The sequence below is a fragment of the Mesocricetus auratus genome, unplaced genomic scaffold (assembly GCF_017639785.1).
Source record: "Mesocricetus auratus isolate SY011 unplaced genomic scaffold, BCM_Maur_2.0 Super-Scaffold_100001, whole genome shotgun sequence".
NCBI classification, from domain to species: Eukaryota; Metazoa; Chordata; class Mammalia; order Rodentia; family Cricetidae; genus Mesocricetus; species Mesocricetus auratus.
Genome location: NW_024429187.1, coordinates 16,463,183 through 16,477,730, shown reverse-complemented (window position 1 = coordinate 16,477,730; position 14,548 = coordinate 16,463,183). Strand labels below are relative to the sequence as shown.

At 47.5% G+C, this 14,548-nt stretch overlaps 1 protein-coding gene across 1 annotated transcript in view; it reads left to right on the top strand.

Annotated features, from left to right (window-relative positions):
• Nucleotides 1–14,548, top strand: part of Tmtc1 (transmembrane O-mannosyltransferase targeting cadherins 1) — a 227,211-nt gene that overhangs the window by 118,058 nt on the left and 94,605 nt on the right. The window contains exon 8 of the mRNA XM_005072945.4: nucleotides 477–666. Coding sequence (XP_005073002.3) covers nucleotides 477–666 — 190 coding nt within the window. The remainder of the gene's footprint in view (nucleotides 1–476; nucleotides 667–14,548) is intronic.

Here is a 14,548-nt window from a genome sequence, read left to right as displayed (position 1 = left end):
TTCTTTCTGAAATGGTTTCATCTGGACCAATCTGCTGTCAAGATGGTGAGATATTTTCAAAAGTACTGGAAGATTCTGGTCAATAGTGAGATGAGACAGTCTAAGAGGCCGGGTTTCCTACAAAGCAAGACTGTGCTTACTATTTACCTTTATCGTGGTGTCCTTCATTTGCGTTTATCCCATGCTCTGCATATTCACTTGTGTGATAAATTTAAATATATCTTCCTTGGGAACTATGTCCTTTTTTTTTTTTTTTTTTTTTTTTGGCTCTCTGTTGAAGTCAGCACCCAAACACGGTGGCCAGAAACTGTAGATAATTTCCCAGGTGATCAGTTTAATAGCCAGTTTGATGTCTTTCCCTGTCTTCCTCTTCCACCACAAACAACGGCAGAGCAGGCATGCCGTTTCCTAGAAATGTGGTGAGCAAGTGTCTGCAAACTGTGGGGAGGTGTGTTTCACAAGTGTTCTCTTCATAGGTTCCTGACCTACTCCTACCTCCTGGCCTTCAACGTCTGGCTTCTGCTGGCGCCTATCACCCTGTGCTATGACTGGCAAGTGGGCAGTATCCCTCTGGTGGAGACCATCTGGGACGTGAGGAACCTTGCCACCATCCTTCTGGCGGTGGTGATATCCTTACTGAGCCTGCACTGCATGGCAGCCTTCAAGGTAACCCCTAAGAGCAAATGGACTCTCATGTTGCGAGGCACACCATCTCTCTCTACCACTGCTCCTTTTCATAATGGGCATCTGGGTCAAAAATCACACGCTACTTACTTGCAAAAGTTTGCAAGTTAAGTTTCCCTAATAGGTAATATGTACTTAAAAGTCTTTAGCAGGTCTAATAGACCTTGCCCTTCTTAATTTTATCCCGTCTTTTTTTAAAAAAATATTTACTTTTATTTGCGCATATATGTATGTGTCTCCACGTGGGTACGCCACGTGTGTAAGGATGCCTGTGGTGGCCAGAGAAAGGTGTCTGATCCGCTGGAGCTGGAGTTTCAGGTGGCTGTGAGCTGGATGACTAGGGGCTGGAAGCCAGACTCCACTCCTCTGACAGAACAGCAATTGTTCTTAGCCACTGAGCCATCCCTCCAGCTCTGTGTAATTTCTTTGATCATGTCCAGACGCTTTGTAGAAATAAAAATTTCCTCCTGGTATGGTTGGCTAATATTTGAAGGAATTTAATCGATATAATGTCATAAAAATGAAAATATACTTTCAAGTGTTTAAGGTACGATTGAGACGCCTCGTCCACTTAATGATATTAAACTTGAGGGTTTCTTTTCCTGTCAGAAAAAAATATGAACCTGGACAGAATTATGAAGTTCAATCATTTAAAAATGATCAAAGGTAGAAGAAACTAGAAAGTACCGATTGATGGGAAATTGCCACCACACTGATGAAACGCCTCTCGCCTGGGTTACTCGCATCCTCCCAGACTCAGTGATAAAAATCCACAAGTCTCCTGGTAGCTGATTGAATTGCAGAGAAAAGCAAAAGCAGCTCAAGTTTCTGTTTGCTCAGTGCTTTGAGACAGGGACTCATGTAGCTCAGGCTGGCCTTGAACTCGGTTTGTGTCTACAGACGATATTGAGTTCTTGATCCCCACCCACCACCCACCACCCATTCTCCCACCCCACCCCCCCACCCCACCCCCCCCACCCCCCCCCAACCCCCGCCTCCATATCCCAAATCCTAGGATTGCATGCCTGGCTAGCAGCTGGGATTTAAGGGGGGGAAGACTGTGTAAGGGAGAAAGCTGCAGAATGCTACCCCAAAGCCTCCCCCTGCCTTCCTGGTGACCCCTAGGCCATTATATGCGGATGTGAAACTCTCTGGAACATGAGACTGGTTTGGGGCAAGTCTGCATGAATTCTTCCCATGCTCAGCAGTGAAGGGCAGACCTTCACTAGTGTGAGTTATGTCTACATAGTTTATGTTCACACCATTGGCTGCCACAGACCCAGCCAGGCACAGCAGCAGAGTTACCCAGAGACCCACCCAGAAACCAAAACCAAAGCAAAGAAACAATAGCAACCGTTTTAAAATTCTGACCAAAAATCTCAGCACTCTCCAAAAACACAGGGCAGGGAAAAGACTCAGTTGTACAGGGCCACCGGCGAAAGTATAAAGACTTGTGCCTCGATCCCAGGGCTGCTGTGGCATGTGCCTGTTTCATTGGCACTGGGGAACGGAGACAGGAGGATTTCCCTGGGTTTGCTGGCCAGACATTCTAGCCAATCAGTGACATATGTTTCATTCCTCTTAGGCTCATTGCTGATTCATGGAACAGTTTCATTTTTAACGTTTCTGCAGACTGTCCCTTCCCATGCATTGGCTTCCCTATGTTATATTCCAGCTCCACAGTGATGCAGAGTTGGTTCTGCGTCTCCTGCTTCAGTGTGAGCCTCCCTCCTCCTCCTATCCCCCTTCCCTCTCTCCTCCTCCTTACTTCTCCCCTCCTCCTAGTCTTTCTTCTCTCCCCACACTCCCTTTCCCCCCTCCTCCTCTTCCTCCACCTCCCCTTTCTCCTCCCCTGCACTTGTATCCTCCAGGTAGAGATTGCGGCTTCTGTTACAGAAATGTGGAGAACCATCTAGAAGCTTTTACCATCATCGGCTCAAGTTCTTTCCAACAACAAAATTTAAAGTAAAATAATTTTCTCAACAACCGGTTTTAAAATCACTGATTTACTCTTAGTCCCTCTGAGGGTATTTACAGCAGAGATGAAGGGTATGCCATCCGTGAAGGAATTTACCCCAGGAGAATCATGGGCTAAGCATGCCCTGGAGCTTTTCTATATGACTGTCATACAAACTTTACAGCGTTAGGAACGCACCCTGTCTGACACGGTGTGTTTAGGGAGCTTCTTTCCACTGGGCCTCCTCTTAATAGATTCCTTCCCATGACCTGTCCTCCAAAACGGCCTCACTGAGTGTTGGAAATGCTGCCCAGTGGGTTTCGGGAGTAATGTGTTTGATGTGTGCTCTTTATGCCATTCTCACAGGATTTCTTGAGATTTTAAAGAACATTCAATGACTTTTATAGCCTTGCAGCATCCCTATAAAAGGAAAACTGGATAAAAAAGAGGAGGAGGAGGCAACATGGTCACTTGGCTTGGCTGACAGCCTCACAGTGACAAAGAACTTTTCGAGCAGAGGTCCTAGGTCTGTGCCTATCTGTGACTTTTTCTCAATCTCCTGATGATTTCCTCGAGATTGGGGCCAATCTTAGACTGCAGCTCTGAGACCTGGGAAACAAACCTAGTTCCTGGGTCCTCGGGGAGGTGAAGTTGTAGCTGTAGCCCTGAGGGCTTGAGGAGGCCTGCTGTGGGAAGGAAGTCTCTGAAGCCCCTCACCCGAAGAGGCAGATGCATTTCATTCCTGGGACCTCCTTTAGTGTCCGTTCCTAGCCTCCATCCCCCCCCTTTAAAGTCCATGTCACAATCTTCACCTTTTTCCTCCCCATAAAGTAGGCACCTGGGGTACAGAGACTCCCACCTAACGTGTCTGAAATAAGGCCCCCATATTCTCAACAAGGAGGCAGGCTAGAGTAAGAGCAGTTGTCGGGAAGTAGTTATCTGCATGTGGACTTCCCAGCCTTGTTAAGAACAGATTCAGAGCAGTCAAGTAGACAACCCTCCCCCAACACACACACACACACACACACACACACACACACACACACACACACACACACACAGACCAAAGAAGGCACACCTTGCTGTTTCTAAGGAGCAAGAAATTAGAAGCTTGGCTGCCCATGTGATCTGTCACAACTTTATCCTTGAAGCAGAATTTAGCCAACCAACCCAGGAGCACAGCATTGTTCTACTGTGGACCCATACATTTGAACTAGGCACGATTCCAGATTGCTAGACATTAATTTTTGCATTTTGTTCACTCAAATAATGTTATCATATTATTGTGACACATGGATCACTGGGTTCTAGAACGTCCCTTACAAAACCTGTTGAAATGAACAGTGTGTTTGAATACAGTGAATATCAAAATAGCAGTGAGCCTGGAGGATGAAGACAGCGTTTAACAGTGAGTGGTCTTTGCCCACACTGCTTTTTTCCTTCCACTCGTGTCTATTCGGTCCCCATTCTCTGCACACAGCACTGTCCCATTCGCATTGCCTTAATTCACAGAAATCCTCCTCTCAGGATAATAGGGACTCAGCCTTTCTAGCTCACAACAGCCCTTCTGGATGCTGTACTTTGGGCCCTTGATAGCTGAGGCTCCAAACTGTGCTGCCAAGGCCCTACTCGTGAGGTCAGCTGATGGGGGGACGTCCTTCTGTGTATATATGCTTTTCTTTTTGGTTGGCGAATAAAACACTTTGGCCAATAGAAGCAGGAAGACAGGCAGGGTCAGGAGACAAGGAGAATTCTGAGAAAGGGAGGTGGAGACAGACCATGAAGAGACGCCATGGAGGATGGGATGTACCAGGCGTTCTCTGGTAAGATAAGGCCATGTAGAAATATATAGACTAGTAGTTATGGGTTAATAATTAAGAGAGAGCTGGCCAGTAAGAAGGCCTAACCATCAGCCAACAGTTTAATAATTAGTATAGTCTCTGTGTGCTTATTTGGGGCTTTGAAGGGTGGCAGGACCTGGTGGGGCAAGAAACCACCAGCAACAGTGAGCTCCGAAGTAGGCTCAGTCCTGGCAACTTTCCAGCGCCATCTCTGCCGGGTCCTCCTTATTACCTCCTTACCTGTGGCCACATTGATCTTGGGCCATATATTTCTACCTCAATAGCTATCTGTCTTCCATGTTTGCCCTTGACCAGTACAACAGAACTGGAATTTCACCTGTAACCCTTTTCCGAGGTGGGTTTGAAAGTAAACTTACCCTTTACCCTCATACGGTGTGGGGAGAGACAAGCGTCGCCGTGGAATTGACTCAAAGACCCTCTCTGCTGCTCTCCCTCGGGCACACCATGTCATTGTGTCACCACATGTGATAAAGACACGGCTTCTCTTCTGTGGTTCTAATTGTATATGGTAATCACATTTTAAATCCATGGCCAAACACCTCACCTGAAGCCTGGCCCCTCTGTACAGGGGGGGTGGGTATAAGAGGAATGCCACCCCAAGTCTTGGAGGAAGGGAGACCAGGGTTGGTGATTATGGCTTTGCTGCTGCTCACCCGTGTCTGTTCCCCTCCCACAGCCTCCCCCTCCCCTCCCATCCCATCCCCTCCCACACCATGCTGTGAGGTCAGACCAGGGTACCCTGTGTCCTCTGACACAGCACGGTAGACCTCACTGAGGAACAATGAATACATTCCAACTGTTTTCAGAGTCTGGTCATTGTCGTGGTCACCGTCATCCCGAAAATGGGCCAGCTCAACTCCAGGAGGACAAAAGGGCTCCTGTGTATAAACAGCAGAGTTAATGCAAAGAAAGCCGCCCACTGCTTCCTTTGTCTCTGTAGTCAAAGACCCATGTTTGCTCAAACAGCCAAAATGTATATAAAGTTGTTGTTATTTATGAACATCAACCCTCTACCTCACCCTTACCCAGCTCCCTTCATCCCCAGTGGCCGGGAACGTCTTTAAATTCTTTAGAACAGCCTCTTTCTGGACTTTAATGATATGTGGGTTACTTTTCTCATCACACTGACAAACAGAAGGGAGGAAAAGTTTCTTTGGCACCATAGTTTGGATATACAGCCCCTTATGGCCCAACCACTGTGGCGAGGCGAGGCTGCCTGGTCACATCTGGACAGATGTGGGGACAGAGTCGGGGCAGGAAGATTAGCCAAGGCCCTCCACCCAGCAACCCACTTCCTCCGACTGTACTCTGCCTTCTGAAGCCTCAGCCTCTCAGAATAGCTGTGTTCAAACACTCAGACCTGTGGCTGATGATCCCAGCTCAGATCCTATAACAGGCACCACCCTAGAAACGTACAGCCTGTGTGTTCAGTTCAGCTGTCACGGAAGGGCAGGGGTGAAATCACTGGTTTAACTGCATGTGAGGGGCACAGAGTAAAGGAACCGCCTACCTGACCATGCCATGGTATGGCTAAGGGAAAGGTTTTTATTGAGCATAAGAGTGAGAAAAACCCAGAGGCATCTGGAAGAACCCAGAGCAGAGAGAGAAAAGAAAACAGACTGGACATGGCCAGGGCTATATTAGACTATTAGAGAGAAATGGAAGAATAGCAGAATAAATTGTGTGTGTGTGTGTGTGTATGTGTGTGTGTGTGTGTGTGTGTGTGTGTGTGTGTGTGTGGTGGGGGTAGGAATAGGGAGACTAGCAAGATAGCCAAAGAGCAAGAGGACAGTAAGAGAGCCCTTGGTGAAAATAGCTGTATACTCAGGGACAGAGGCTATAGAGAGCCCTCAGAGAGAATAGCTTTATAGTCAGGGATAGAGGCTGTAAAGAGAGCAGGATCTGAGGTGAAAAGGGCCAGGATGAGATCATGGACTTTGGGGGAAAAAATTGTATAACAAGTACTAGGTGAGTAGGAGCTGAGGGTGCCTGGAGGCCATCAAGGGCTTTGATGTACAGCCACAGGTATGCATTAATGGAACCAGGCGAGCCTTCTGCCAGAGGTAAGGGAAATGACTCCTTCTGGCAGATGGGAACTGGTTTTATAAGTTCCTGAGGATTGCTGGTTTTGTCTCACCACCAGGAATCCTCCTACAGCCCCACTTTGAGCTCATTCCTAGACATATGGATGGCCGGAGAGACCTAAAAAACGCTGGCCTGCTAACTCCAGTAGTTACAGCCGAAGACAACGAGGACCTGGAAGAGAGCGGCTAGCATCAGGGAATGGGCACAGGTGGACACTGGAGCCTCACACCTTCATGGTGTCTGAACTTGAGAGATGTCTTTAAAGGTCCTTGAAATTTTATCAAAAATTGATTTTCTTTAAAAAAAAAAAAAGCAGTCCTTCTAAGGGTGCTGGAATGGAGTTCAGGGCCTGCCGTGTTCTGGTCTCCATCTCATCTCCAGACGCAATTTTCCTTTTGCAACTGCTGCTCAGTCCTCTTGACTGCACAGCTGCTGAGCCTCTTCTCCTCCTCCTCGGCAGTAAACGGTGGGGCAGAAAGCACACCAGAAAGGCATCTTGTTTATTCAGTGGCTGTCTGAAAACCAGAGGCCAATAGCCAAGCCCTCCCCACAGCTTTCTGTGTATGGGGGAAGGCTATCCCACCTGCGAAGCTCCGCGTCTGCCTCCTTCCTCTGGAGTCTGAAACCTACAAATCACGTCTCCAGGAGCCCCGTGTGATGTGGTCTGCCTGTCCCCGGCGCTCTCTGCTCCGCTTTTGACCTGGAGTATTTTCCTCACCATTAAATAACCTCCTTTATTCGTTGCCTTCACGGGGCAGTCACCGTGGCACAAGTCACGCTGCTTGGTGAGCAGATGACCGGCCTGCCGCGCTGACGTCTGTCTACACCTCAGCTGGAAGACTCACCGAGCGTCCTCATAGAAGGATTAGAGTGCCGTGTATTACTAACAGACGTTTTCACATATCGCCAACGGCTTTCTTTGTTTTTCTTGATTTGAACGCTGTGTGATTCTCAGTGAACTCTAATGTCCACGGTGATGCCCTGGTTGAGTGTTTGAAATGTAAGCTTCCCTTGCGTGCGCATGTGTATACGTGAATGTGTCAGGTATGTGCACAGACAGAAGACAGGTTGATATTGACATCTTCCTCAGTCACTCCCTACTTTGTTTATTTTTTTTTAAGCAACTCGCTCACTGAACCTGGAACTCACTGTTAAGTTATCTGACTGGCCAGCAAGTCCCAAGCCCCCTCCGTCTCCACCCTCCCCGCCTTGGGTTTACAGACACTCACTGCTGTGCCCAGCTTTAGATGCGGGTGCACATTAAATGTGACTGCACACCCTCCTAGCCCCATAGCCTTGTCTTTAGCACTTGTGGTTCCTCTCACTTTAATGAACAACCGACCTGTGGAACTAACCCGTTACCACGTAGCTGTGAGATGCTTCCTATAATCTTAAACGTAAAAAGTCAAAGACATTTTTATAACTCCTCAAGCCACTTAGTCCTTCCTGCCTCCATCAGGGCATAAAGTCTTATCGAAAGTGGCACATTCTTTCTCATCTTGTCCTCAGCTGCAACATGTGAAATTTCGAGCTTCGGAAACAAGTGGCGGAGAAGGAGAAGCCTGTTGTGTGGCTTATTGACTTGGGACATATGAGACAGGGATGGGTTACCGGGTTCTTTAGAAGGTGGGGGTCATAGTACCCAGGGGGTGGATGAGTAAGGACAGCATAGGGGCAGCTGCCCCTCGTTAAAAGGGACACAACGCATCTATGTGTATTGCTAAGGGGCAGAGGGCATTGGTCAATCCGTAATAGGAATCTTAAGTGTCCCTGTCTCTGTTCTTAACACACGGTACAGTCTATGGAACTTCTTACAGTGTATTAAGGACAAATGAAATCATGGTGTAGGTTTTCTCACCAGGATAAGCTAGTAGTAGAAAGGGCTGCCTGTATGTGTGTCTCATCCTCAAGCCCACCGTCCCTGACTGACTGCTACACGAACTCATCAGTCTGTTTCCTCAACTGTTTTTTCCATCCCAGTACTTTCTACTGTTGACCTGAGACAAAATTCTTGACGTTTCCCCTCTGTGTCTCTTGCTCTCCGTCCTCTTCCCCTGACTCCAGCCTATCTACCTAATTCATGTCAGCCATACTGTGAGCACTTTTCCCTACCCTCCATGCCATTACCCGGTCTAAGTTCTAAGCCCTAGGTTATTGCCCTGGCCTGACTGGCCTCCTCGCTTCTGCCTTGTGGTCCAGCCTGTTCTCAATATGGAATTTTGTTTTTCATTCTGTAGAGACTGTTGTCACTCATCCCTTTCCTCCCCACCCGTGTGTGTGTGTGTGTGTGTGTGTGTGTGTGTGTGTGTGTGTGTGTGTGTGTGTGTGTGTTGGTCACAGTGTTGCTGTGATTGTGGGGTCAGGATGTGCCCAGGCTATACAAAGCCTTCTGTTGAATACGAGACCAGGGAGGCAGTGTCAACTGCAGTATCAGTCCCACTCTTTATAAATGTCTGTTTCCAAACTGTGAGCAGAGTTGACCCCACACCCAGAATAAGGAAGAGCTGTCTCACAGGCTACATTGCTGCTGTAGGAGGCAGTGCTCTGGTGGAAACCCCAGCGCCCTGCCGTGTGGTCACTACAAAGGGCACCTTCCCTGGAAAACTCTTTTCTTACTTTTGGAGACATGGTTTCATGTAGCCCAGGCTGTCCTGGAGGTAAGGGTTTTTGTTGTTGTTTGGTTTTTTTCTGACTTTAGGCCTCCACATGCTAGGGTTACAAATGAGTTACCAGGCCTGGATCATGGAAGATTCTGGTAGGAAAGTTAAAGGTTAGAGGAGGGCGTGCCCAGAGCTTCACAGAGCCAGCATGCTCCACTAAGTGATTGCATTTGGGCAGAATCTTGTCAGTATAGTTTCATTTCTGTGAGCCATCTGGCTCTGGTTGCCAAGAGGCCTCTAGTGTTTACAAGAAGATCTGGCAAGTTCAAGTGGCCAAACAGGCTACGGGCTTATAACCCGGAAGTCTGACATTGGGTACTGAACAACGATTAATTGGGAAGAAAGAGCATTTACGAATGTTGCCCTCCTTGGCACTGCCCTGAAAATTTCCTCTGTTTCAAGTGTCACAGCTTGTTGGAGTAACTGGCAAGTAAACTTGAGTTTTCGTAGATTTAGGCGCTCATCATATCAGCGTCTTCACCTGAGAATAATTGGGCACCAACATTTGGTAAAGAAACACGTTACCCTTGATTTTCCTGTTGGGAATATATTTTTCTCTTAGAACCTCACAGGAGGCGTTCCCCAAGAAAAACATGGCCCCACCTCACGACTGTGGGTCAGTCTTGTTCTTTGATGTCAGACCTCACTTTTTTTGTAAAGGGTCCTCTCACCAAACACGCGAGTGTTTGATGGAAGCAGGCCCCTTGATGGGGCCTCTCTCCATTTCCTTGAAACAAAGAAATGGACGTGTTGGTACGTACATGTCTGGACTTGGAAAATTACAGGTGTTTGGAACCATTTTGAAGCATAAAGCCTTGTTTTTCCATCCTCTGCTGTGTGTCATTAGACCAGTAAATTTAAGCTGTGGTAAACTGAACCTATAGTGAAAAGATGAGGGGAAAATGCCAGGCCCAGTAATTTGTGAAGGGAGCCCTTTAACTGCCTCTGTGAGAACAGAATTATCCACCAGGCTTTCCCCATCACACATCTCAGAAGCAGAAAAATGGGACATGTCCCTTGAATTGCAACACATTTTTGGTAGATTCTGGATGAGGACGCTGACTGGGAACAATGACACCTGGATCTCGGTGTCCTTCTCCTCAGTGCTTAGGAAAGAGGGTTCCTGGTCTTGTCACCCATGCACAGAGTGACCTGAAGTAAGCCAGACCCAGATCTGCAATTTGTCTGATACAGCAGGGTGAGTTGTTGCTAAGGGAGGCTCCTGTAAGCCAGCTGGTCTTCACTAGGGAACACAACCACGTGTCCCTTGTGTCTCCTCCTCCTCCTCCTCCTCCTCCTCCTCCTCCTCATTAATCCCAGAGAGTACAGCACAAGTGTGTGTCCTCTAAGGCAGTTAGTTCTACGTGGGTGGATGAACCATAGCTCTCTCTGCAAATAAGACAAGGAAAGCTTCCTATCTTTCTTGGTAGACAGATGTCAATGACATCGTGCATTGGGGGCGGGGGTGCTTAGTAGATGTTGATGGCATCCTGGACTGTGGGAGTGCCTGCTTAGAAGATGTAGGTGGCACCCTGCGCTGGGAGGGGTGTGGTGCCTGCTTAGTAGATGTCCCCACGCAAGTGTGGTAGGGAAGAAAACATTTCTGCTGGTCACACACATCCACAGGACAAAGTGACTTAGGGAACGCTTCTGGTTCCTACTCTGCCTGCTCCCTCAACCCCAGCAGAAGAAGATCCAGCAGCCACTCTGCTGTATTTAAACCCATCCTTGATCCTCACCGAGTCCCTCCCTGAGACACTCTTGTGAAGTTAAGTGTGCTGACCTTGGACTTTGTGGTTGCACGAGTTCATATCTGGAATGTTCTCCAAAGGCCATGGTCCCTAACCTGAAATGGTGGTAATGGTCATTGCCAGCCTACCAAATGAGCCCAGGCACATGTGACCCACTTCCTGAAGCCTAGGTGTCCAATGTGGTCATACTGTACACCTCCAAGCTCCTCCTCATTCCTGAGTCCCTTCCGTCTGAGTGAACCCTGAGTGTCAGTCACGTTACATTCCCAGAAGAGTCAAGCTCATTTGTAAATTGTGTGTGTGTGTGTGTGTGTGTGTGTGTGTGTGTGTGTGTGTAAGTCAGAAGCCAGCTTGTAGGAGTCAGTGCTCTCCTACCACATGGATTCCAGTTATCAAACTCAGGTCATCAGGCTTGGTGGAGGCACCTTTACTCTCTGAGCCATCTCATTGCCTTAAGTGGCTTCACTCAGTGAGTAGGTATATGCTATGTGTTATATGCTATGTGTCTGGTCTCGGACGTTGGGTTTCAGGAGAGTAATGACCATCTCGTACCATTCCTTGATTCCCTGAAGCAGAACATGTGACAAGGAGCAGTGCTGTGTAGACTAGGACACCCAGGCTTATGTTCACCTGATGCCCTGTTAGATGCTGTAAAGAATGAGACTTCCTTGACCATGCAGAGCCTCATATGGCTTCCTCCACGCTGAAACAACTGACCTCTTGCCCTGACATTTCCACCTACACTTGAATTTGGATACAGAAGAGGACAGACTTTGGAGTTAGTCAGGTCTCAGGTGTTTGGCTTTTTGTTTGTTTGTTTGTTTTTTGTGGTTAGGAGGAGTGCTTGTAGAGACCTGAATTTGGACTCCCACAATCCACATAAAAGTCCAATCTGGTGGTGTGTGCTGGTAACTGCAGTGGCGGGAGGCAGAGCCAGGTAGAGCCTGTGAGCTCACCGGACAGCCAGCATAACCCAAGCATTGAGCGTCAAGTTCCCTGAAAGACTGTCTCAAAAATGAACTGAACTGGCAAGACAGATGCCCAGTGTGACCTCTGCCCTCCACACAAGACCTTACTGGTGAGCACACACGTCCTCATGTACCTATACACACACATGCACCATACACACACAGAGAGAGAGACAGAGACAGAGAGACAGAGAGAGAGACAGAGAGAGAGAGAGAGAGAGAGAGAGAGAGAGAGAGAGAGAGAGAGAGAGAGAGAGAGAGAGAGAGAGAGAGAGAGAGAGTCACTATGTAGCCCAGGCCGGACTTGACTTCTCAGTCCCGTTTGGACTTCCCAAGTGCTGGGGTGGCAAGTGTACACACCGTGCCTGGCAGCCCTTAGTTTGAAACTTTCACTTCCCATGCATTGGAGTGGCAGGTAAGTGCCAGAAGCCACACCCTGACATTTAATGATGGCCTTCCCCCAGCATGTTCCCCCTGTCCCCCACTAACTGTTGGCCCCTCAGCATGACTCACAGAGGGATTCATACATTGAACAGACCCTTAGAGGAGGATAGCGAATCTTGTCACTTCTTCCAGTCTCACTGTTTCTCAAACAAAAACATGTAGGTTTACCCATTTTCCTGTTTGCTCGGATCCAAAGCTGGCAATGAAGACGGTCATTTCTGACTCCCTTGCATCTCCCTAAAATACTGAAATATTTTCATTCTAATTGGGTGAAGATTTACTCAGCAGCATTTTCTACTCTTTTCTGACTTCTCTTAAGGCTTGCCTACCAAGCTTAAAGCAAATGCATATTTTTGTACTTATTATCCTGTAGGTTACCTTTGAAGATATCTGCCTTATTTTTTCTTTAAACAGTTAACAACACGTTTAAGCAAAAGTCTGACTTTACATTTCCAAGTAAAGTTATAAATTAGATTGCTAAGGCAGTCTGAGCACCTTGGGCATCCCACCCCATTTAACCCTGCAGTGTAATTGTATAATTGTACACTTGAATGAGATAAGAAGTCGAAATCTTGGGAACCAGAGTTGGCAAGGAAGTTCACACCGTTAATTAAATACAAATCAAACACAAAGCTGTGTTCGGCAAAAAAGAAAAAACAACCGAAGTTCAAAATCAAAGACCAGAAATCCAAAATGTCAGTTTTGAATGCTGTGATTCAACCCACCTCCGGCTCTGTTCATTAGTGAATCCGGCGGTGCCTCTTGGCTGGGAAAAGGCAGTGTTTAAATTGGCTGAGAGAAGGCATGGAGTTATGCACTCTCCTTTTGTCTCAGAGTGGGTATAATCCCTCCATTGGTTTCCCCCCTTTAAATTTTTACTCTGTGAGCATTTACCAGGAAATGTCAGTACTCAAGAAAGTCAGGAAATGACACCATCAGCCTGAGCCAGGCCTAGTCCAGGGCATCCACGCTGGCATTGCTGAAGCCACCCTTGAACTGGTCCCTCTAATATCAGTCTAGGAGAATAAATGGTAGGTCACCCTGAGATATGGAGTATGCTCATTTCCTGGGAGACTTGGACCTTGACCCTTCTTCTTAGAGCTTTATTAGGAGTCCTGGCTGAGTATAGAATGAGGAATGAGACAGCTGTAACCAACCCCCAGTAATCAGCTTCGAATTGTGTGTGTGTGTGTGTGTTTGTGAGAGAGAGAGAGAGAGAGAGAGAGAGAGAGAGAGAGAGAGAGAGAGAGAAAGTGTGCATGTGGCAGCCAAAGAACAAGTTTAACTGTTCTTCTAGCATCCCCCACCTTGTGTCTTGAGACAGGGTCTCTTACTGGCTTGAAGCTCACCAAGTAGGTCAGGCAGGCTGTCTAGTGAACCCCAGGGGTCTGCTCATTTCCACTCTCCCTGCATTGAGATCACAGGATGCTGTGACATCTGGCTTTTTACATGAACGTTAGGGATCCAACTCAGGTCCTCATGCTGACAAGGCAAGCATTTTTATCAACTAAGGTATTTCTCCAGACCCCATCTTTATGGCTTTTATACAACACTATAAATTTCTATAGCTTCACTGATCTTCTAAGAGCTTTACCAAAGGACTGAAGCCTAACAGAAAAGCAGTGGTCAACACTGTGTGAAGACAGGAACATGCCTGGCTGTTCTGGAGCCAACTTACCCGTGCCAGACGTCTGATCCTCATTGAAACCGTGTTTCTGCTTCTGTCCCTGCAATCTTCTCCTCCCTGCTGCCCTGAGCCCGAGTTTCTGCAGGACACATAGGATGGGAGCTGTAGCCCTGGAGAATGAATTCATCTGGTTTTTGATAATATAACAAAGTATCTGAGGCAAGCTTGTTTTTTAAAAAGAGGTTCCTTTGGCTTACAGTTTTGAAAGCTCCAAGTCCACACAGCATGGGACAGGCTTTGGCGAGGGTCCCCCTTTGACTGTATCATATCATGCAGGAAATGTGCGTCTAGGCCTCATTTGTGTGGTCTTCCTCATAATGCCTAAAGGGTCCACTCAACAAGTCTAAGCAGTTTGCAGGCTCCCGCCTCTGAACGCCATCATCGGGTTAAATTTTCGTACTCTTAACTACTTTGAACGTGAGCCTTGGGATGAAACTCCTGCATGAGTCT